Raw genomic sequence first — 24,964 nt, 5'->3', positions numbered from 1 at the left:
TGCCTAAGGGAAGCATGTATAATGTAAGCAGAATTGGTCCTAGCACTGAACCCTGTGGAACTCCATAATTGACCTTAGTGTGTGAGGAGGACTCTCCATTTACATGTACGAATTGGAGTCTATTAGATAGATATGATACAAACCACTGCAGTGCAGTACCTGTAATACCTACAGCATGTTCTAATCGCTCTAATAGGATATTATGGTCAATAGTATCGAATGCTGCACTGAGGTCTAGCAGGACAAGCACAGAGATGAGTCCACTGTCAGAGGCCATAAGAAGATCATTTGGAGCCTTCACTAAAGCTGTTGAAACCTGACTGAAACTCTTAAAATAAACCATTCCTCTGCAGATGATCTGTTAGCTGTTTGACAACTACTCTTTCAAAGATTTTTGATATGAAAGGAAGGTTGGAGATTGGCCTATAATTAGCTAAGACTACTGGATCTACAGATGGCTTTTTGAGTAAAGGTTTAACTACAGCCACCTTGAAGGCCTGTGGTACATAGAGGATTATTAGAGATAGGTTGATCATGTTGAGGCTGTCATTTTTAGCATCTACATCAGGGGTCAGCAACCCTAGGCACGCGTGCCACAGTTTGCACGCGAAGGGTTAACTGTTGGCACAACCAATGCTGGACTGGCCATCAGGCATTTCCTCGGTGGCCCGGTAACTTTTTTTCCCCTCTGTACACAAATATTAAAATAAACAATAAAAACAATAGACATTATATACAATGTAAAAGATCAAATGTAAATAATGTAAAAAAAATAAAATAAAATATGTAGATCAACAAAAGGCTTGTTTGAACAGAAAAGATTTTAACTGTTTTTTAAAAGAATCCACAGAGTCAAGCAAACGTAATTGTAGTGGTAAACTGTTCTACAGGGTTGGTGCAACTGACTGAAAGGCTCTGTCCCCTTTTGTCTTCAGTCGTGTACGGGGAAGAACTAACAGACTCAGTCTGTGAGCGGAGACGACAAGCAGCAGTGTATTTTATAAGAAGCTTGGATAAATAATCTGGGGCCTGGCCATTTAGTGCTCTGTATGTTAAAACAAGAATTTTAAAGCAAATTCTAAACTGTATTGGGAGCCAATGTAAAGAATATAAGATGGGAGTGATGTGAACACGCTTGGTAGAGCGAGTTAGTAGTCTGGCTGCTGCGTTTTGTATTGCCTGTATTGTATTGCTGACATGCCTTCCATCTGTTCTCCAGCATTTTCATTTACAGCCATAAAATATCTCCACATGATGCTCCTCTTTCTCTCTCTCTGCAGCTCAAATGCGTTTTCTGTGCGTAGCTGAGTCACGTGACAGCACAGTTACAAATCCCAGCAGGGCAGGAAGAAGGGGGCGGAGCAAAGTGAGTCTGCCGCATAAGAGCATAAGAAGAGGTGTTCAAACAGACAGAGCTGCTTTTTCATCCAAAGGGAGTAAAGTTCTAAACTTAGAGGAGAGAGACGAACTAAAGTATCGATCATAAACCACTACCAACGTTTGGCTCGATATCTGCATCGATCTGCCCACCCTTGTCTCCTGGATCGTACCTGAGATCAGCGTGAACCACGTGGGTCTCTGCTCCCTGATCTGTTTCCTGTGTTTGGAAAGAGTTTCAGCTTCATCACGGAGTTTCTCTCGGTTTGTGGGCTCATCTAAAGGTAAGCACCGAGCTAACTTTACTGTGAGTTCAGTTCATGTTGAGTTTAGCTCCTGAATAAGGTCTTCTGCTGCTCTCCTCGGTGTCTGTTCACAGTTTATTGTGAACACGTTGAGAGAAGAGTGAGAGAGTGTTTGGAGAAAAACACCAACTAATCATTAGCTCAGCATGCTGGGAGAAGTTGGAGCAGAAAAGTCTTTTCATTGTCCCTGCAGCTGTTTTTCTGCCTGCACCAAACCTCTACAGCCTCATTTCTATTTGAAGTGATAACAGGAAATGGATGAGAGCGATCTGCTGCAGTATCAGGGTCACAATAAACTTTATTGTCCAGCTGCTGTGGATGAACACATGAGAGGAAGTGAACTTTTTTTTTAAATTAGCAAAAGAAAAACGCCAACTAATCATTAGCTCAGCACGCTGGGAGAAGTTGAGCGTTTGCTGGCAGAAAGTTGGAGCAGAAAAGTCTTTTCACTGATAAAAGCTCATTGATCAATGGCCATGAGTACCTTTCACGAAGAGTTTGGGGAATGGCTGCAATCACATGGTCATGAGAATTTGCATATTAATGGTCGAGGAGCTGACCTCCCAGCCCATTGTTCCTTCGGTGGTGCTAGTTTCAGTCATTATGTAGGTGGGAGTGGGGGGCTGAAGGTGTGGAAAGTGTGGGGTGGGGGAGTAACAGGTCTGTCCCTGTTTGTGGAAACCACAGGAGGAGCTGTTCAGGCTGTTGCTGGGTGTGAATTGTTGATGGAGTGTTTAAACTTGTAGTTGCTGTTTTCCAGACTGAAGCAGAGTCGTTAGCTGAAAACTGGTTTTAGAGGTTCATTCAGGACACCTTCTCAGGCTCTTACAGCCTTACCTGTATCATAACAAAGTGTATAAACCCCAATCCACCTTTAACATGGTCCTTCTCCCAAACCTTCAAATAGGACTTTCTGGCCCTGTCATAGTAAAGGGCTGCTTAGAATATTAGAGCCAATGTGACAAAGTTCCTCCTGAAGTATAAGTGAGTGAGAGAGTTTCCTCACTTTGCAGCACAACACGTCTCACAAGATTTCTACAAGCAATCAGAGTGAAATTTGTACTTTGTGTTGTCAGATGAACATATGAGACACTTTGACTCTTCAGTGCAGTGTGGAGCCTAACAAAGATCTGTTTTGTGTCCCAGCTGATCAGCAGGAGGAGAAGAGTCTGACGGAGCAGCAGAGGAACATTTTCAGCCATCTGGACTCAGCTGAGTCACTACAGAGGAAACAATGAGCTCAACACAGAATGTATATATAGTGTGTGTGTGTGTGTGTGTGTGTGTGTGTGTGTGGTCCACACTCGGTGGTCCAAGTGTGCTATAGAGATTATTTGAGATTATTTTACCCACACACACACACACACACACACACACACACACACACACACACACACACACACACACACAAATAATCTCTATAGCACACTCGGACCGCCCATAAATGGTTAATGGAGGGAGTTCAGTTTGTTCCACGACTGCATTTCACTCACTGCCTCTGTTTGTATCTCTGTCACTGCAGGACCAACATGGGCCGAGAAGTCAGCGCTCTCAGGAGGCCGACAAACCTCACAGAAGAAAGGGAGAGAAAAAATACAGCTGTGACGAGTGTGGGAAGGATTTTACCGTAAAAGCTTCCCTAAAAATGCATCAGGTCATCCACACTGGAGAGAGATCATTCAGCTGTGGAGACTGTGGAAAGTCTTTCACCCAGTCTGGACACTTAAAAAACCACCAACTCATCCACACTGGAGAGAGATCGTTCAGCTGTGGAGACTGTGGAAAGTCTTTTACCCAGTCTGGAAGCTTAAAAAACCACCAACTCATCCACACTGGAGAGAGACCATTCAGCTGTGACGACTGTGGAAAGTCTTTTATCCAGTCTGGAAGCTTAAAAAAACACCAACTCATCCACACTGGAGAGAGACCATTCAGCTGTGACGACTGTGGAAAGTCTTTTACCGAGTCTGGAAGCTTAAAAACACACCAACTCATCCACACTGGAGAGAGACCGTTCAGCTGTGGAGACTGTGGAAAGTCGTTTACTGAGTCTCGAAGCTTAAAAAAAACACCAACTCATCCACACTGGAGAGAGACCGTTCAGCTGTGGAGACTGTGGAAAGTCGTTTACTGAGTCTGGAAGCTTAAAAAAACACCAACTCATCCACACTGGAGAGAGACCATTCAGCTGTGGAGACTGTGGAAAGTCTTTTATCCAATCTGGAAAATTAAAAAGACACAAAGTCATCCACACTGGAGAGAGACCGTTCAGCTGTGGAGACTGTGGAAAGTCTTTTACCCAGTCTGGAAGCTTAAAAAAACACCAACTCATCCACACTGGAGAGAGACCGTTCAGCTGTGATGAGTGCGGAAAGTTTTTTATCCAGTCTGGACACTTAAAAAAACACCAACTCATCCACACCGGAGAGAGACCATTCAGCTGTGGAGACTGTGGAAAGTCTTTTACCGAGTCTGGAAGCTTAAAAAAACACCAACTCATCCACACTGGAGAGAGACCGTTCAGCTGTGGAGACTGTGGAAAGTCGTTTACTGAGTCTCGAAGCTTAAAAAACCACCAACTCATCCACACTGGAGAGAGACCGTTCAGCTGTGGAGACTGTGGAAAGTCGTTTACTGTGTCTGGAAGCTTAAAAAAACATCAACTCATCCACAGTGGAGTTAAAGCATACACATGTGATCAGTGTGGCAGAGCTTTTACTCACAGTAGCAGCTTACAGAGTCATCTACTTACCCACTCTGGAATTAAAGCATACAGCTGTGACATTTGTGGAAAAACCTTCAGCCTGAAACAGAGCCGAAATACACACCTACGCATTCACACCAGACATGATGTGTACTGCTGTGAACAGTGTGGTAAACTATGTTTAACAGGCACACAGTTACAACGCCACATGTTTACCCACTCTAAGGAGAGACCTTATAAATGTGACCTGTGTGAGAAGACTTTTAAATCTCCATATGACCTGATAGCACACCAAAAGATCCACACCAGAAAGACTCTACAAGTGCAGTTACTGTGAGGTATGTATTTATATTTTTATCTTGTCAACCCGACTGTTTGAAACAACTCTGCCTATCAAGTTGTTTTAGCATGTTAGCAATTTTACTGCATGGATAAACACCCCTGAGTGATTATTCAGACTCTAATCACAGGTTTTTAGTGATAGTGTTTGAAGATTGTATTACTGTTATTGTAGCATTAAACTAGTATTAATTTAATGTTTTTACTCTTAACCTTTTTAGCACATTAAATTGAGCTGAGTGTGATAATGTAAACAGTAAAATGTAATTTGACTTTGGCAGAGATGCTCTTTATTTCAGGCGACGTTCAGGGTGAAAATGTTGAAGGACTGACTTACACTGTGTTTGTGTCTTTGTTTAGAAGCAGAGCGACACAGATGGATCCAGTTCTCAACCCTGTCATCACTGTAGCAAAGAGTTTTTTTGTGACCTTTGTGGAAAAACTTTCAGTCATCGAAGGACTCTGAAAATACATCAACGTAGACACACTGGAGAAAAAAATGAACTACTGTAAAGAATGTGGGAGAAGCTTCACCACTTCAAAGGACTTCAAACAATATGAACTCCTTCACAGTGGGGTTAAAAAGCACGTCTACGATCAGTGTTGGTCATCCTTCATCAGTGCACATCAGCTTCAAAAGCGAGTCCACACATGAGAGAAACCATACAAGTGCAGAAACTGTGACAAAACCTTTTCACAATCATGTGATCATACTAAGCATGAACGCAGACACATGAAAGAGAACTTCATCTGTAAGAGAGTTTGAGTAATCTCAGTTCATACTCCACTCACAAACGATTCCATGTTACGAATAACCTGTTACGTCTTCATTCCCGCTTTTAAATAAATCTTGTAAACAGTACATTTGCATAACGACTGAAACCAGTCCAATGAATGAACAATGGGCTGTGAGGTCAATTTTTTGGTTGTTAATAAGCAAATTCTTATGACCATTGATCAGCAAACCCGGGGTTAATAGCCATGAGTACCATTCACCGAGTAAAGATTTGCATAATGATTATGAAGGAACTTGTTTTACTGTTACCAATGTTCAAAAACATTTACTAAATTATCTCCTCTGTGCAAACATCAGCCTAATCATGCAGGACTGAAATCATTGCCATCTCTGGATCACAGTGAATCTGAAGAGACAGAAAGATCCTCTTCTGGTTTCAGGGTCAGACTTAAACCCTTGAGATCAGGCTCCACAGAGTTCAGGTAGAGTCCCCTGTAAAGATCTGATGAGGCAGCTATGAATGAAAATGTGCCTCGTTACATTTTAAGCTTTCTAAACTCTTCTACTGTAGTGTTCATGTTGAGTGGTTAGCTTTGTTCCAGCAGTTGAATCAAAAAATCTGTTTCCTGTTATCATGTTTTTAATGAATGCATCAATCCATGTTTTCTGCAGGTTTTTTTTTCCAGCTTGTTTGTGTTATGAGATCCTGCAACAGTTAAACCAAAATTTTACATGTTAAATAAAGAAATGGTTTACTGACAAAGAGTTTGAGCCGTGATGTCATTTCCTGTATATCAGAGCAACACCTGAAGTTACCAATGTTTAAAGTCATAGTCAAATTATGTGTCAGCATGACCTTGTGAAAACTGCTTGGCGCTGCTTCACTATGTTATCTGCTAACTGTTAGGGCGTAGAAGGACGAAACTCCCAGGATGACCAGTGCCAGGACCTTCCTGATGCAGAGAGTTGTGTGTGTGTGGCTGGCATAACTGAACTTTAATGTTTGATGTGTGTTGTGGTTCTCCTGCGCGCAGTAATTAATAGCTTGAACACAGCAGAGCTTGATATAAAGACCTGGGTGACAACTAGCTTTCTGCTGCTGATTATACTTGGCCCTAAAATACCTAGAAATATGGTATCTAACCAGATACTTGCTCTGGATGCCATTACCTTGGCCTCCAGTAACACCTTGGAGTAATATTTGACCAGGACATTAAACAAATATTTAGGGCTGTGTGATAGACCGAGTTGAAAAAGCAGGAGTCACAGGAATTATTAGAAAAACAGGGTTTTCATTCATTTAACCCAAAAATTATATTTACAAAAGTAATTAATGTTGAGCTCATAAAAAAGGTCAAACAAACAAAACTGAACTCAGGCAAAGAACTGCAAACTTAACAAACCAAATGACTGCACAAAGAAATATAACTGACCTAAACAAACATAACTGACCTAAACATGAAATGACACAGAAGGGTATATATAAAGTCTGATCAGACCACTATGACACACGAAGAGTAACTAAACAAAACACAATTGTAAACAACAAACATGGCAGTACAGTCTGGTTTGTTAGTAAACTAAAAACCAAAGAAGGAAATCAAAACTACTAAACCCTAAACTCAAACATTAAGTACAAATACTTTGTTTTAAAAGTAGAATGGGAGGGAGAGCCTCTGTCTCTCTTCCACAGCATGTCTTTATCCTGTTTTCCTTCTCTCACCCCAACCGGTCGCAGCAGATGGCCCCGCCACTCCCTGAGCCTTGTTCTGCCGGAGGATTCTTCCTGTTAAAAGGGAGTTTTTCCTTCCCACTGTCGCCAAAGTGCTTGCTCATAGGGGGTCATGTGATTGTTGGGCTTTTTCTGTATCTACTGTACAATATAAAGCGCCTTGAGGCAACTTTTGTTGTGATTTGGCGCTATATAGATAAAATTCAATTGAATTGAATTAAATTGGTTCTTTAGTAGGTCTAGAGGGGTTAAACTGCGTCCTCACATCTGCTTCATGAATATGAAGGGCTGTAGTGGGAGAAGGTGGTTTGAAATCCTCATAGTTGTGAAGTGAGGAGGGGGCTCCTGTGGGTGAAGTCTTTGATAGTGTAGATGGCTCTGTTGTGGGGGGAGCGGGGAAGGTGGGGGGATGATGGACCAAAGTGTCTCTATTGTTGGGGAAGTCTCTATTGAGGTGTGAAAGCTGCTTGATGGATCATCAAACCGACAGTAAAAGTCGTCGTGGGTGTTGGCCAACAGCAAGTTGTCAGTGGAGTGGGGCTGTGTGCTTCCTGAAGTGAAAATCTGGCATTTAAAGATGAATGGGAAAAACTCGCTCACAGCTGACTAATGAACATTTGCATGCATGCTTAAAAACTGCATTGACCCCATTTCACCCAAGGTTTAAAATTCTGCCTGCAAATGTCAGAGGTGTACTCGTCTGTGTCCATATTTTCTCCAGCATACGGGGGATTCCCATCATAATGAGTCTTTTGGTAAGAGGTGATAAAGAACCTAATCAAAGTTTTCCATCCAAATTCCCTCCATCTTTGTGAGGTAGTGCATTTCCATTGTTGTTTCCATATTTGAGTCCATTCATCCTGTGTTATGCACACTCCTCCCTCCTTCTCCCATAATATCTTATTTGTAAAAAATGTATACAAAGAGGAAATGTGTTTTTTGTTGACTTCGCCACTCTATGCCTTTTGAGCGTTGCTATCAAATCTACATTAGTGTCCGACGCCACTCTAATTGTCGTCTTTATATAGTGCCTTATTTGCAAGTATCGGCATGAATCCTGTCTTTCCAGATTGTATTTTTGTTTCAATGTATCAACACTAATTAAATTCCCATCTTTAATCAGACTATCAAATGTAGGTAATCCTTTAGCAGACCAACTTTCAAGATGTGAGTCCAATTTATTTGGGGTAACGTCAGAGACATAAGCATACCATTTAAATAATGCCAAGTCTTGTTCTAGCTTAAATTCAAAAATATATATTGTTAATTAAATGTTAAATAAAAACTAGAAAAGGTTGCATTTCCTGCGAAAATGCAGTGTAGTGGAATCTGATGAAAACGGCAGGAAAATCTCCCTTTTAACAGGACAGCCGAAGCTGCTCAAAGAACCAGGCTCAGGCAGGGGCGACCATCTGCCACAACCGGGCAGGGGTGAGAGAAGGAAGACAGGATAACAGACATGCTGTGGAAGGGAACCAGAGATTAATAACAAGTATGATTCAATGCAGAGAGGTCTATTAACACATAGTGAGTGAGAAAGATGACTGAGGAAGAAATACTCAACACATCATGGGAAATTCCCCTGCTGCCTACACCTAATGCAGCATAAATAAGGAAAAATTCAGAGCCACCTGATCCAGCCCTAACTGTATGTTTTACCAAAAGGGAAAGTTTCAATCCTAATCTTAAAATTAGAGATAGTGTCTGCCTCGCCAATCCCAACTATGAGCTGGTTCTGTGGTAGAGGGCCCTGAAAACTCAAGGCTCTTCCTCCCATTCTACTTTTAAATACTCAAGGAACAAGAAGAAAGCCCTGTCAGTACTCTTGCTGCAGCATTTTGGATTAACTGAAGGCGTCTCAGGAAGTTTTTAAGACATCTTGATAATAGCAAATTACAGTAGTCCAGTCTAGAAGTAATAAATTAATGAACAGCATCACTCTGAGACGGGATATTTTGAGATGTTTAGAGATATTGCACATATGAAATAAAGCAGCTCTACATATTTGTATAATGTCCTGGTCAAATATTACTCAAAGATTCTGACAGTGTTACTGGAGGCCAAGGTAATTCCATCCAGAGCAAGTATCTGGTTAGATATTATATTTCTAGGAATTCTAGGGCCACGTACAATCATCAGCAGAAAGTTAGACATCACCCAGGTCTTTGTATCTTTAAAACATTTCAGCAATTTAATTAATTGGTGTGTGTTACCTGGTTTTATGGATAGACAAAGCTCAGTGTCATCTGCATAGCATCTACTGCAGGGGTCCCCAATCTCAGTCCAGTGTCCCTGCAGGTTTTAGATCTCACCCTGGGTCAACACACCTGTATCACATGATTAGCTCATTACCAGGCCTCTGGAAAACTTCGGCTGTGTCCCAATTAAGAGACCGCTCGCTTGAAGTACGTGCACTACGCGTACTACGTACAGTGCGTACTATAAGTACGAGAAGTGCGGAAGTGAGAGGCTTGTGAAATGGGACGTTCTAGCCTTTGTTGCGCTGTTCAGGTTGCCTAGCAACCATGATACTAACTGCGAGAAACGTTACATACAGCTTTGTGTGACAGAAATGAAGGAGAAAAAATGTTTTGTTGGTCATTCATTTTTGTCATGACATCACTTTGATTAGTTGAGTATCTGAGGCTGAGACCACGGGACTGTAAAACATGATTGTTGGGCTTCATTTCTGTGCTGAACAGTCATTTCAAGATTAGTTAGTAAATAACAATTAGCTAATGTTGTTCATGAGACTGAAATCATCTCACTGTGGTAATGTAAATATAATATAGCCAATATTATATGTATTGTCAGATCATTATGATATATCTATATAGATAGATAGATAGATAGATATCAGAGCCTTAAACAGGCTGACTTCTGCTAAATAGGTCAAACTGGGCAGAAAGTATACAAACACATAACATCCTTATAGAATATGATGTAACACTATAGATCAACTTACCTCAGAATATATGAAGCATATAAACAATTACAGCAATATGATGCAACAAACACAGCAGTGCTCCTAATCCAAAATACTCAAAGCTTCATAGAACTGAAACAAACATTTATTTTTAGCTCCATTCTGCTGCTGATACATACTTTAGGTTTCTGAATATGAAACTTGTTGCTGCCTTTCATAGTGTGTAACTTGAAGGCCCTGAGTACTTTCTCCCACACTGAAAACACTGGAATGATAAAATTATTTGAACATTACCTAATAAGACTGATTCAGGACAGACAATTAGCTATGTTAAACTTTTCTAGCAGTCCTTCACAAACAGGGAACAGTCTGTCTATTCTCTCCATCTGTCAGCTGCTGCTGGCTCTTCCTCCTCCTCTTCCTCACACACTGCTCAGTTTGTCCTGGTGGATCATCAGGGGTGCAAAGCCTCACAGATGATGTGCAGCAGTGGGTCCCTCAGTCTGTCCTCACTCTGGACACTTGCAGTTGTCACAGATGGAAATCAAATGTGTGATAAGCTGCAGGATTCAAACACAAGTGTAACTTATAAATACATGTTCATACTTTTATTCCACAATCAGAGAGAAAGAAACAGAGAGAGAGTGCAGGACAGACAGACAGGTGACAGTCTCAGGTGTACACACTGCTACACAACAGCATGAGAGAAGGAGGATTTAGTGTTTGTGTTATTACGAGTGCTAAACAAGAAGAGTTCCCAGATGGTACAGTGGACACGTGTGTGACTCCTGTGATTAAAGCATCTTTCTTTCAGCTTAACGAGTGAACCGTCAGCTCGTTCAAACACACGTTAAAGTCCGTTTGGCTCGACACCACCGAACAGAGGCAGCAATATAACATAGCTAACATTAACAGTGCAGTGAATCCTGCTTGTGCCGTGATATTCAGGACTGCAAACCGAGCAGCATCACTGACTTTCAGTTTGTTGTGTTTGTGGATATATGACTGACTTTAATTATCCACAAAATCATCACATTCTCTTTAAGATTAAGGTCGACTATTGAACGGAGTATATTTTAAAGTAAAGGCTTTAAAACCAAGTTAGTACAAACATCACTAATCGCACATGTGGCCAACAGTAATTTTTTAATGTTCTTCATTAGTAAACATTTGCACATAAATAAGTGACATATTATTCAGTACTTACTTTTGACAGTTTACTCTTCGCTTCTGCCGTCTGCGGCAAAATTATCCACACCGACTGCCGTGCTATGAATTGTGGGATATGTTGGGCCACGAAGTCTACACCGCCACAGCCTTAAAATTCAGGGGAACGAAGGACGAATTTGAAGGCCGCATTTCGAGCAGCCTTTGAATTGGGACAGCCTTCATCGCGTCGCTGTGACGTAGTCTAGTCTAGAAATAATAAATGCATTAACTAGATTTTCAGCGTCAGTCTGAGACAGGATATTTTGAGATGTTTAGGCCAAGGTAGCCATCCAGAGCTGGTTAGATACCATATTTCTAGAATTTTAAGGGCAAACTACAATCAGCAGCAGAAAGTTAGACATCACCCAGGTCTTTATATCTTTAAGACATTTCAGCAATTTAATTAATTGGTGTGTGTTACCTGGCTTCTTTCCATTATTGTAAATTTAAATGTTATAGTTTAACTTTCCCACATTTTGTCACATTACAGCCACAAACATGAATCAATTTTATTGGAATTCCACGTGAAAGAGCAACACAAAGTGGTGCACACGTGAGAAGTGGAACGAAAATCATACATGATTCCAAACATTTTTTACAAATAAACAACACATATATATATATATATATATATATATATATATATATATATATATATATATATATATATATATATATATATATATATATCACACTCGGACCGCCCATAAATGGTTAATGGAGGGAGTTCTGTTTGTTCCACGACTGCATTTCACTCACTGCCTCTGTTTGTTTCTCTGTCACTGCAGGACCAACATGGGCCGAGAAGTCAGTGCTCTCAGGAGGCCGACAAACCTCACAGAAGAAAGGGAGAGAAAAAATACAGCTGTGACGATTGTGGGAAGGATTTTATTTCGAAGGCTAATCTAGAAATCCATCAAGTCATCCACACTAGAGAAAGACCTTTTAGCTGTGACTTGTGTGGAAAGTCTTTTTCCTGGAGGGGTTCCCTAAGAGCACACAAACTAATCCACAGTGGAGTTAAAACGTACACCTGTGATCACTGTGGCAAAACTTTTACTCACAGTTCCAACTTAAAAAGTCATCTACTTACCCACTCTGGAATTAAGGCATACAGCTGTGACATTTGTGGGAAGACTTTCAGACATATATCGAGCCGAAATGCACACCTACTCATTCACACCGGACATGATGTGCACTGCTGTAATCAGTGTGGTAAAGTGTGTTTAACAGGAAAAGCCTTAAAACAGCACATGTTTATTCACTCTGATGATAGACCTTATAAATGTGACCTCTGTGAGAAGACTTTTAAATCTATGCATTACTTGAGACTACACCAACAGATCCACACCAGAAAGAGACTCTACAAGTGCAGTTACTGTGAGGTATGTGTTTATATTTTTATCGTGTCATTTTAGCCTGACTGTCTGAAACCACTCTGCTCATTACATTGTGTTAGCATGTTAGCAATTCTACTGAATGGAAAGATGGCACAGAGTGATTAAGATTTTCATTTCAGTTATAATTTTTGTGTACATGATCATGAAAAACTAAAAGTGCTGAAAATGATATGATGGTGTTGTTTAATATTCAGGCAGTTTCATGGAATATGGTATTGTTATTATTTCTGCATAAATGGCCTTTGTTTACAGCGGCTCATTCCTCTGTCAGGTGTACATGGAATAAAATACAACATAAATGAAAATAAGTACAAAACCAAACCATTCAGTAATCTTCTCTTATGGTTAACAAGGTTGTATCGTTACTTAATTGTATTGTAGTATTGTAGCAGTAGTATCATTGTCTCCTTATAGCGTTCATACTTTTAGACACAAGTGTTAAAATACTCATTTAATTTTGTACCTGCAGTGTCATGAGGTAGTATCATCTTTTCTGCAATATAAGGCACTTAAAATCCTTTAATTTTCTCAAAAATTGTCAGTGCACCTTACAATCCAGTGCGCCTTACGTATGAATTCTGGTTATGCTTACTGACCTTGATGATGTTGTAAAAATGTTTTAGCATGACTTTGGTAAGCTATGGTAGCTTTATGGCTACCATAGTCCGGAGCCTCACGGAGCAATCTGAGTCCAAAACTCCGTCTGCTACACGTTCCAAAGTCAAACGAACACTGCGGCACACTGAGAGTTAAAAACTGTCTAAATTATTTTATCTTTAATAAAATGATCAGCATTGCTGCTTTACCAGGTGTAACATTTACATTTAACATCCAGGCATCTATGAAAACAGAATTTTTAAATTTAATGGAGTTAGCAAAAAGTTAGTGGAAGTTAGCTCGCTAGTTTCGCTAGTTACATAAACTTAATATAGCATGGTCTGACTGAGAGATTTCTGAAAAAAAATAAATGAAGACAGAAAACTACACAGCAGTGACGCTTGTCGGGTTATTGAAGTTGGGCTAGCTGGTATATGCAATCGCAGGCAACACAGCTATGTTAGCATAACATAAAGCATAACACAGTGAAGCTGGAGGATGAACGCTAACTTTTTGAGTTGAATAAAGTTTGACTTATCTGACTTTTTTTTTCCCGCTTAATGCGCCTTATAATCCGGTGCACCTTATGATCAGAAAAATGTGGTAATGTTTTTCTTGTCTTCCAATCAGCTGTGTTATAACTGCACAGTTACAGTGTTATTAATGCAGTATTAAATTAGTAATATTGCAGTGTTACATTAGTAGTTAGCACTGTGTTGGTAGCCTATTAGTATTACAGTGATATTCTACTAATATTATGGTATTATTCACATTATTACCATGTACTTACACAGATGTTACTGTAACAATGAGTATTACTGTAGTATTATGGTGGTAGTATTGTAGTTATTACAGCCCAGTAAATTTGTTGTTTTTAACTGAAACTGTAAAATGTAATCTGAAGTTGACAGAGTTGCTCTTTCTTTCAGGCGACGTTCAGGATAAAAATGTTGAAGGACTGACTTACACTGTGTTTGTGTCTTTGTTTAGAAGCAGAGCGACACAGATGGATCCAGTTCTCAACCCTGTCATCACTGTGGGAAAGCGTTTCGTTGTGACATTTGTGGAAAAACATTCAGTCGACAAGACTACCTCAAAGTACATCAACGTATACACACTGGAGACAAAATTAAATGCTGCAGAGAATGTGGTAGAGGCTTCCCCACATCACATGACTTAGAACGACATGAACTCATTCACAGTGGGGTTAAAATGCACGTCTGTGACCAGTGTGGGTCATCCTTCACCCTTGCAAGTGGCCTTAAATCACACAAACGTGTCCACACAGGAGAGAAACCATACAAGTGCAGACACTGTGACAAAAGCTTCTCACAAACCGGTAGTCGTAACAAGCATGAACGTACACACATGGAAGAGAACTTCAGCTGTGACCAGTGTGATAAAAGCTTCAGAAGTCTCAGTTCATACTCCAAACACAAACGATCCCACACTGCAAATAAAGTGTTTCACTGTTACCAATGTGCCAAAACATTCACTTCGTTATCTGCTCTGTGCAAACATCAGTGTGATCATCCAGGAGTGAAATCACTCCCATCTCTGGATCACAGTGAATCTGCAGAGACAGAAAGATCCTCTTCTGGTTTCAGGGTCAGACTTCAAACCCTTGAGATCAGGCTCCACAGAGTTCAGGTGGAATCTCCTGTAAAGATCTGATGAGGCAGCTATGAACGAAAATGTGCCTCTCATTACATTTTAAACTTTCTAAACTGTTCTACTGTAGTGTTCGTGTTGAGTGGTTAGCTTTGTTCCAGCAGTTGGATGAAGAAATTTCTTTCCTGTTATCATGTTTTTACTTAATGCATTTTGATCCACGTTTTCTGCAGAGGTTTTTTTTTTCAGGTTGTTTTTATGAAATCCTGCAACAGTTAAATACAATTTTTAAATTTTAAATAAAGAAATCATTTAATGACAGAGTTTGAGCCATGATGTCATTTCCTGTATGTCAGAGCAAAAACTGAACATCTTCACAGTCAGAGTCAAATTAACTGTTTTCAGTGACACAGATGAAGGTTTATCAGAGGACGAGACTTGGCTGTTCTCACAGGGTTCCTGCAGCTTATTGCAAACTCTGACCTAAAATTCATGAAAAATAAGATGTTTTTTTTTTTTAAATATTTGATCAAACTTTCTGTAGCTATTAAAACATCTGATTTTGTGTTTATCAGCGTTTCCATAGTTGGCACTGCCTCTCTTCAGAAGTTGTTGATGACAACATCACACAGTTGCTGCAGATTTTTCAGCTAACAAGATGTTGTATCGGTCAGTAATAACAAAAAATATGTATTTGGCCATGAGACCAAATATATACACACAGAAGCAGCTCAACTTATATAAACTGATAATATCTGTGGAATTAAACCCACACATCCATCTAAATATATCCATGACCTAATATATGATAACTCAAATTAAGCACAGTGGTAATGCAGTACTATAAACAGAATAATTTGCTCTAACTCTGCCCCCTTTTGTTTTACAAGAAAAATGTTATCTCCACACGTAAAATACCCTATATGGGTATTTTTGAAAATGCAACTGTTTCTATGCGTTTGGGCCTTTTGTCCACGCATAAACGGCGTTTCGAATCACCGAAAACAGAGTTGTTGTTTTTTTACACACAGTTACTGTCCCTCCATATAGAAAGGCAGAGGCGTCACGGTGTAAAAACAGGAAAAAAACAACTACACATAAAATAATTATAATTATTTTATGTGTAGTTGTTTTTTTCCTGTGTAATAATATTTAACATTGCTATCAATACATTTCTCAAAAATGCCTCTCTGTGCAAAATGGGTTCAAAAGCATAAACAACTGCGGGACACTGTTTGTCTGTGATTTAAACCAAGGGAACAAATAGTGGCAGGATCAGCCTGATATTATCCCGCTGTAACATTACTGCATAAAGAGCTAACATTTCCAAAATGTCAGGAGTAGTTAGTCTTAATAAGAAGTGTTTGTGAACTAAAAATCAAGAATGTGGGATACTCCGTGATTTGGAGAGCCCAGCGCTGCTCCCAACGAAGGGAAAACCAATTCTGCAGGGGAGACCTACCTCGGCACTTGTGCAGGTGAAGCCAAAGGGAAGATATGCTTCACCATATTTTCTAGTCTTTGTCTTAGAATGAAGTTGGTTTGGAAACATATTCAGCGATGCTTCATCTCCTGCTTTGCGTTTGTGTGGGCGCCCCGTCCTGTCCATTATGCTAAAAGTGTCCAAGTGTTTTTTTTTCCCTTTTATTCTCACAAGAAGATAAATATTCTCCGCTACCCCACCCGTTCCAACATCTTCAGCCCCAGTAGTCCCACCACCTCCACCATTCAAAATAGCTTGGACCTGATCACCACTTCACAAGCATCTCCACCCCCCATGATGCCTCCATACTGGAGAGTAGAGATGCAAAAAGAGTCTTTAACAGAGAGAACCCAACAAAGCAGCTGAACCAGACTCAGTGTTTCCATCATAAACCATACAGTGGATCACAATATGAAGCAGTTTAAGATGATTGTTGCTGTGAACTTTCACTATAGAAAGAAAACTGAACAGAACATCTGAATTCACTCGATGCTGAACATTCATTTCATAGAATGAAGAATTGTAATTATACTCAGATCTACCTGTGCTTTAATGATGGGGCCTTTAAACTTACACATTCAACAGTTTTAACCAGCTTTCCTTCCTGGCTTTGACTGCAGCTGTGTTTGACACAGGAAGACATTATTACATTCTTCAATATTATAGTTTATTCTTTCTGGGGGAAGTGCAGCTTTAAACCTTCACATGATTCAAGTCAACCCAACAAATCAATCTGAACAATCACAGGTGGACAAAATTTGTGTAGATAAAATGAAATAAAACCCAACATTCAATCCACAACATGATTAAAACATGATTATACCAACTCACCAAGAGCTGCACATTAACCACCACAATATATTTTTATTCTCTGTGCTTTCAAATATGAACACTGTTTACTTTCATCTCTGTTTCATTAGTTTTTGTTAATATCTTCCTGTGCATCACTTTACAGCAGCCAGACTCATTAAAATGACACTTTGTAGGAGTTCACTTCCTCTCATGTGTTCATCCACAGCAGCTGGACAATAAAGTTTTATGTGACCCTGATACTGCAGCAGATCGCTCTCGTCCATTTCCTGTTTTCACTTCAAATAGAAATGAGGCTGTAGAGGTTTGGTGCAGGCAGAAAAACAGCTGCAGGGACAATGAAAAGACTTTTCTGCTCCAACTTCTCCCAGCATGCTGAGCTAATGATTAGTTGGTGTTTTTCTCCAAACACTCTCTCACTCTTCTCTCAACGTGTTCACAATAAACTGTGAACAGACACTGAGGAGAGCAACAGAAGACCTCATTCAGGAGCTAAACTCAACATGAACTGAACTCACAGTAAAGTTAGCTCGGTGCTTACCTTTAGATGAGCCCACAAACCGAGAGAAACTCCGTGATGAAGCCTGAACTCTTTCCAAACACAGGAAACAGATCAGGGAGCAGAGACCCACGTGGTTCACGCTGATCGCAGCTACGATCCAGGAGACAAGGGTGGGCACATCGATGCAGATATCGATCCAAACGGTGGTAGTGGTTTATGATCGATACTTTGTTTGTTTCTCTCCTCTGAGTTCACTATTTTACTCGCAGCTCTGTCTGTGCGAACACCTCTTCTTTTGCGGCAGACTGCAGATGGCAGAATCTGAAGAGGCAGAAAGATCCTCTTCTGATTTCAGGGTCAGAGTTAAATGTATTACATTAACTTTAATGTATTTTGATCCATGTGTTCTGCAGTTTTTGTTTTTTGTTTTTTTGTCAGGTTGTTTGTGCTATGAAATCCTGCAACAGTTAAACCAAAATTTGAAATGTTAAATAAATAAATAGTTTGAGCCATGATGTCATTTCCTGTATATCAAACCAAAAACTGAAGTGACAACTTTTTTTCAGTGACACAGATGGAGGTTTATCAGAGGAGACTTGGCTGTTCTGACACGGAACAGGGTTCCTGCAGCTTACTGAAAATTCTGACCTGAACTTTATGAAAAAATAAGATCTTTAAAATCTTTTATATTTTAACAAAGTTGCTGTAGGTATCAAAAATTCTGATTTTTTGTTTAAGATATAAAAAAGATTAATTTTGGAAAATAATCACTTAAAATTGTGGTTTGATTTGCTCAGTTTATCAGCGCTTCCTTTGTTGGCACTGCCTCTCTTCAGAAGTTGTTGGTCTATATTGACATTTTTCGGCTGGACGTCCATGATGTGAATCTTATTTCACCACATCCCAAAGGTGCTCTATTGGACTGAGACTCAGGTAGGCTGTGGTCTGTAAATGATGTCAGTTGGTACTAAGGGACCCAAATTGTGGCAACCAAACATCTCCACGCTATTACACCAGCAGCAGGATGGATCCATGCTTTATGTTGTTTAAGACAAATTCTGCCCCTAAAATCTGAATGTTGCAGAGATTGAAAAATCTTGCCTGGACTGATGGGTCTCAATCTTTTCTTGTCCACTTTTGTTGATCTCGAATGTAAAGTAACCCACCCATCACGTTAATCACACTCTAGAATTTGTTTTAACATATGACATAGAAACTGAACATTTAACACTGTTTTCTGTAAACTCTCTCTTGTCTGATCGTTTGATAATAACATTTAAATTTACAATAATGGAATGAAGCCAGATAACACACATATAAAGACCTGGGTGACCTCTAACTTTCTGCTGCTGATTATACTTGGCCCTACAATACCTAGAAATATGGTATCGAACCAGATACTTGCTCTGGATGGCATTACCTTGGCCTCCAGTGACACCTTGGAGTAATATTTGACCAGGACAGTAAACAAATATTTAGGGCTGTGTAATGGACCGAGTTGAAAAAGAAGGAGTCACAAGAATTATTAGAAAAATAGGGTTTTCATTCATCTAACCCAAAAATTATAATTTCTAAAGTAATTAATGTTGAGCTCATAAAAAAGGTCAAAGAAACAAAACTGAACTCAGACAAAGAACTGCAAACTTCACAAACATAACTGACCTAAACATGAAATGGCACAGAAGGGTAAATATAATGTCTGATCAGACCACTATGACACACGAGGAGTAACAAAACACAATCGTAAACAACAAACAATGCAGTATAGTCTGGTTTGTTAATAAACTAAACACCAAAAAAGGAAGTCAAAACTACTAAACCCTAAACTCAAACATTAAGTACAAGTAGTTTGTTTTAAATTAAAGAAAACACCCTTCATCAGGAAGTGGTGGTACAGTCCAATTATCGCTCTTTGTATTTAAGGGCTTTAAACCCAGGCCACCACCTTTTGTCTGGCAACTCCCCAGATCAATGTTAGTCAAAAATCCAACTAAGTAATGAAATGGTATGAATACATAAGTATTCGTGTACGTCCACACGTACACGGGTATTTTTGAAAACGGAGATTTTCCGTTTCCGTTTTAAAAAATAATCCCGTCCACACGTTAAGTCAGAAATGAAGGAAAACGCTGCTAGGAACATGCCAAAGCAGCAGGTGGCGATATATTCCTAACCTGTAGAAATGTTGGCCAATCAGAAGTCTAGAAGCCTCGGTGGGAAATAGTAAACAAGGATGGGGCATAGAAGCAGAACCTAGTCGTATGTGTGGAGGGACAGTAACTGTGTGTGTATATGTAAGCATTTAAACACTGCAGAGAGTACAAGTAACAGTAACAGTATTGTAGAAATTCATTTCACCGAAACAATAACGTGGCGCACAGTGTGACGTCAAAAAAGGCGCACACCTTTGACGCTGCGTTTTCTGCGTTTTCTCCGTTTTTGTCGTCCACACGTAAATGCAAAAACTGAGTTTTCAAAAATATCCACCCTGGCAGGCGTTTTTAGAAATCTCCGTTTTCAGTGACCGAAAACGCCGTTTACGTGTGGACGAAAGGTGCAAACGCATAGAAAAATCTGCGTTTTCAAAAATACCCGGGTACGTGTGGAAGTAGCCTAAATGTGCGTGCTTACAAATAGAACTAAAGTATCCAAACCAATCAGTAGTGATGGCCAAATGAAGCTTTCTGAAGCTTGTATTGAAAAACGGTTCATTACTCACAGCTTTTCAACACAGTCCTCTCTGGTGACATCTGGTGGCCAAAAATATGAAGAGCAGCTTGAATCCACAAAATAAAACCAACTGCTTCATTATGACTGCCCACTACGGAGTGGAATTCTGTCTGATATTGGGCCACTGTTGTGTTGCTTTGAACGTGTATTTTTGGGGGGTTAAAAAATGTGTTTTGTTTGTTTAATAAATAATTTTGACCAGTAAACTCTCCTTGTTTAAATATGCACCTTGGTGTGGTCTTTCTTTGCTTGTGACTTCGTTACATATAATATACATATAATAATGTACAACACATTATGGAGTATGCTTCTGCTGTGAGGTCCTGCTTCCATTACTTATGCAATTAATCGCTAGACGGATGTATTTATAAAGAATATTATATTGGGGAAATTTTCCTATACATATTTTTGATCTGGGGGTAGAATTGATTGTGAACTGGAAAGAGAAAATGCTTATGAACTTGCAAATTAAAAACATGATGCATTTAAGGTAACCCTTTTTTATTTTTATTTAAGAAGAGAATTTGTTCCACTGTGCGATGGCCGAACCTGTTCCTTTTTGTAGAGATCATTTCTACTGCATTAAGGAAAATCCCTTCACGTGGAACAGAAGAGGCTGGAGTGCAGAGAAACTGGTGGAGATGCAAGTATACAGTCTACCTGGGCCCCACAAACTATCAGCTAAAGAGAATAAATACATTAAATTGCTGCACATTTGGCAGACTAACATTTTAAGATTAATTACACAATAAAATATATATTTTTATAACATTAAATGTAAAGAGTCAAACAGAAGTCTTTCTAAAGTTATTTAATGGTATTTATATTTTTGACATTTTAAGTTTTTCCCGTTTCCAGATAAAATAAACACGCACAAAACAAAAGCAAACAGCCAGAACACAAAGCTGGAAAACCCACCCGAATGACCAAAATCTACTCAAAATACTCCCACACAACAGAACCTCCTCTCTTCCTCGCTGGCTCCATGTCTCTCAGTAGAAATATCAGTGGTTTGCTATCTGTCACCATCAAAACACCGCAAATCCTGCGAATGATTCACTTCCTTATAAACCATTGAATGAGACACCGAAGTAGTCACGTTCTAAATGAAGCTTCGGATGTCACTGATCACGTGACTCTGGCCAAACGAATCAACCTTCGACACAGTGCTTCTGAAGCAGTGTGTTTATTTTTTTGACACACGCACCGTCAGCTTCAAGGAAGCCATCACTACCAATCAGTAAACTTATTAGAAACTAAAGTGTGTGATTGTGTTCAAATGAAGGAATTAAAATACACAAGAGTTACCGACTTTAGAGTGTGGCCATGGTTTTAGCCATCACAGGCTACTTTATTTCATATGTGCAATATCTCTAAACATCTCAAAATATCCTGTCAGAGTGACACTCAAAAACTACTCCATGCATTTATTATTTCTAGACTGGACTACTGTAATTTGCTATTATCAGGATGTCCTAAAAACTCCCACAGAAGCCTGCAGGTAATCCAAAATGCTGCAGCAAGAGTACTGACAGGGCTTACTTGTTGTTTAAAAGTAGAGTGAGAGGCAGAGCCTTGAGTTTTCAGGTCCCTCTTCTGTGGAACCAGCTTCCAGTTGGGATTGGTGAGGCAGACACTATGTCTACTTTTAAGATTAGGCTTCAAACTTTCCCTTTTACTAAAATATATAGTTAGGGCTAGATCAGGTGACCCTGAATTCTCCCTTATTTATGCTGCAATAGGTGTAGGCTGCTGGGGGATTCCCATGATGTATTGAGTATTTCTTCCTCAGTCAGCTTTCTCACTCACTATGTGTTAATAGACCTCTCTGCATTGAATCATACTTGTTATTAATCTCTGTCTGTCTTCCACAGCATGTCTTTTCTCCTGTTTTCCTTCTCTCACCCCAACCGCCTGTGGCAGATGGCCGCTCCTCCCTGAGCCTGGTTCTGCTGGAGGTTTCTTCCTATTAAAAGGGAGTTTTTCCTTCCCACTGTCACCAAAGGGATTGTTGGGTTTTGTATGTATTATTGCAGGGCAGGGGGTCCACTACCTCCATGATCCAATCTGGAGCCACTAACCCTAAGGGTACATGTCAAAGGAGCTTGCAAAGAAAAGCGTCTGGACTTCTTTAAGTTGCTTGAAGACGTTTCACCTCTCATCCGAGAAGCTTCTTCAGTTCTAAGGTCAAATGGTGGAGAGTCCCAGATATAAACCTAGTGGGAGTATCCCCCCACAGAGGGACAAAAGGACCCCCTGATGATCCTCTAATCGCCTGAGCCAAGGTGTGAAACTGGGTGTGGGTCCCAATCAGCCAGAGTTTCGGGTGTGTTCATTGTGAAACCTGGCCCCACCTTATCATGCGAATTCCTGAGGTCAGATGGCCCAGGATGTGAGTGGGCGTTAAGGCGTCTGGGAAGGGATCTCAAAACTGGATTATAGATGGCAGAGAGTTGGTGTCGTAAACCCCCGCCTCTGTTCAAAGATGGTCGCTCACAGTGGACATAGATGGCTTCTTTCACTCCTCTTTCAAACCATCTGTCCTCTCTAAGGGTACATCTTTCACCATCTTACAAAGCTGGGATTGCAGCCATTCCCCAACTCTCTGTGAATGGTACTCATGGAATTTGATCAGTGGCTGTTGATCAATGGTCATGATTTGCATATTAATGATGAAGAAACTTATCTTACAGCTCATTGTTCATTCAGTGGGATGTTTTCGTCATTGTGCAAATGTACTGTTTACTAGGTTTGGGAAACCTGCAGTCAGCTGAGTTTGAAGAAGTCACTTGGAACACTGAAAACGCCACGTCCAGATGAACAGAATCAATTATTTTGGTACAAACAATTCACCACAAAAAGACTCAAACTGTGCAGTAAATATGTATGACAAACTCAAAACAATGTAATTTAAAACATACTGCAAAACAGTGCTGGCTCTCATTTCAGTGGGAGAAATTTTCATGGGCATGTGCAGCTAGAATTTTACTTTGGAGGAAATGGGGTCAATGCAATTCTTAAGCATGTGTGCAAATGTCCGATGGATGGATGGAACTTTATTAATCCCTTGGGTCGGTTCCTCCGGGAAATTCAGTTTCCAGTAGCACAGCACCGACAGAAGTTGCATGTTACAGATACGCTAAGGGAAATGAGAGTAAGGATATAAGCACACAGCCCCACTCCACTGACGACTTGCTGTTGGCCAACACCCTCAACGACTTTTATTGCTGGTTTGATGAGACATCAAGCAGCCTTGACATCTCCAGCTTCCCCAACAATAGAGACACTTTAGTCCATCATCCCCCCACCTCCCCACTCCCACTAGCACAGAGCCATCACCACCATCAGAGACTTCACTCACAGGAGTCCCCTCCTCCCTCCACAGCTATGAGGATTTCACACCACCATCTTCCACTACAACCCTTCATATTCATGAAGCAGATGTGAGGAAGCAGTTTAACCCTTTAGACCTACCACAGAACCAAGTCTGCCTGAGCTTATCTTTATATTTTTACATGTTGTACTTCCATTTTTGGGAGCATTTCAAGTTGCTATACATCAATACAACCATTATATCCCAAATTTTAATCATATGTATGCATTAAGTCAACAGTAACTACATAAATTGCAAAAGTGGTATTTTTACACACATTTCTAGTTAAAGAAATTTCAGAGGTTCATCCCTCAAAATTGTAAATGTAAAAAAGTTGCATAAAACAGTTTCCAACCAGACGAAATTAATTTTGAGTGTCTTCATAGTTTTATTTTTAAGATACACCAATTTGTTTATACTGCAGCCACCAACTTTGTAATTCTCATTTACATGACTTATTTAAACATTCTCCTCTTGAATGCAAAATTCTTAAAAACATCTTTTATCCTTTTAAGAGTAAATAAATGCAAAACCTGTCCATCCTAAAAGAGTACAACAATGTGTAGTTTATGATGTTCCAAAGGTTTCAGCATCTTTTTGAATTTGTCACATCTGGAAAGGTATGAGTGAGCTTTCGTAACGTACTGTGAGTGATGCTCGTCAGCACACAAACCCAGAGTTTCTCTACAGGAACACACAGAGAGTTATTCCCTGTACTGTAAGGACACATTCAGCATTGCGCAGTAAATCCAGATCATCCCAGTTAAATGATTACATGGATGTGATTGTGATTGTCAGAGCAGCATTGATCAGTGTCAGGTTATAATGTCCACAGTGTATACAAACACTAAGTTTGGGTGTGCAGTGAGAATTCAGTCAAAGCATTTAACTGGGGTGTGAAAAAATAAGCTGAACTCTGCAGCTTGTTGTGGTCTCCTGTGGCTTTAGGTGCTGACAAGCCTTCCAGCTGTTCTCCAGCATTTTCATTTACAGCCGTAAAATATCTCCACGTGTTGTTCCTGTATCTCACTCTCTGCAGCTCAAATGCGTTTTTTGTGCGTAGCTGAGTCACGTGACAGCACAGTATCAAATCCCAGCTGGGCAGAAGAAGGGGGCGGAGCAAAGTGAGT

At 40.0% G+C, this 24,964-nt stretch overlaps 2 protein-coding genes and 1 pseudogene across 3 annotated transcripts in view; all 3 read left to right on the top strand.

The window, feature by feature from the left end:
* The first annotated feature begins 2,122 nt into the window (after window positions 1-2,122).
* Window positions 2,123-6,174, top strand: LOC146380755 (uncharacterized; annotated as a pseudogene). Its single transcript, XR_014801351.1, has 3 exons — window positions 2,123-2,934; window positions 3,205-4,724; window positions 5,086-6,174. The product of XR_014801351.1 is annotated as an uncharacterized LOC146380755 (transcript).
* Window positions 6,175-12,038: 5,864 nt separating this feature from the next.
* Window positions 12,039-14,999, top strand: LOC146380754 (uncharacterized). Its single transcript, XM_084939956.1, has 2 exons — window positions 12,039-12,713; window positions 14,316-14,999. The coding sequence occupies exons 1-2, from the start codon at window positions 12,039-12,041 to the stop codon at window positions 14,997-14,999; spliced, it is 1,359 nt and encodes a 452-aa protein (XP_084796082.1).
* Window positions 15,000-24,959: 9,960 nt separating this feature from the next.
* LOC146380753 (uncharacterized) overlaps window positions 24,960-24,964 on the top strand; it is a 3,010-nt gene continuing 3,005 nt past the window's right edge. The window contains exon 1 of the mRNA XM_084940121.1: window positions 24,960-24,964. This exon is cut by the window's right edge and continues 279 nt beyond it. The gene's annotated coding sequence lies outside the window, so the exon portion shown is untranslated.

This window comes from Perissodus microlepis, chromosome 9, assembly GCF_051167445.1.
Source record: "Perissodus microlepis isolate ML-2025 ecotype Zambia chromosome 9, ASM5116744v1, whole genome shotgun sequence".
In the NCBI taxonomy this organism is placed as follows: Eukaryota; Metazoa; Chordata; class Actinopteri; order Cichliformes; family Cichlidae; genus Perissodus; species Perissodus microlepis.
This window is presented reverse-complemented; position numbering and strand designations above follow the sequence as displayed.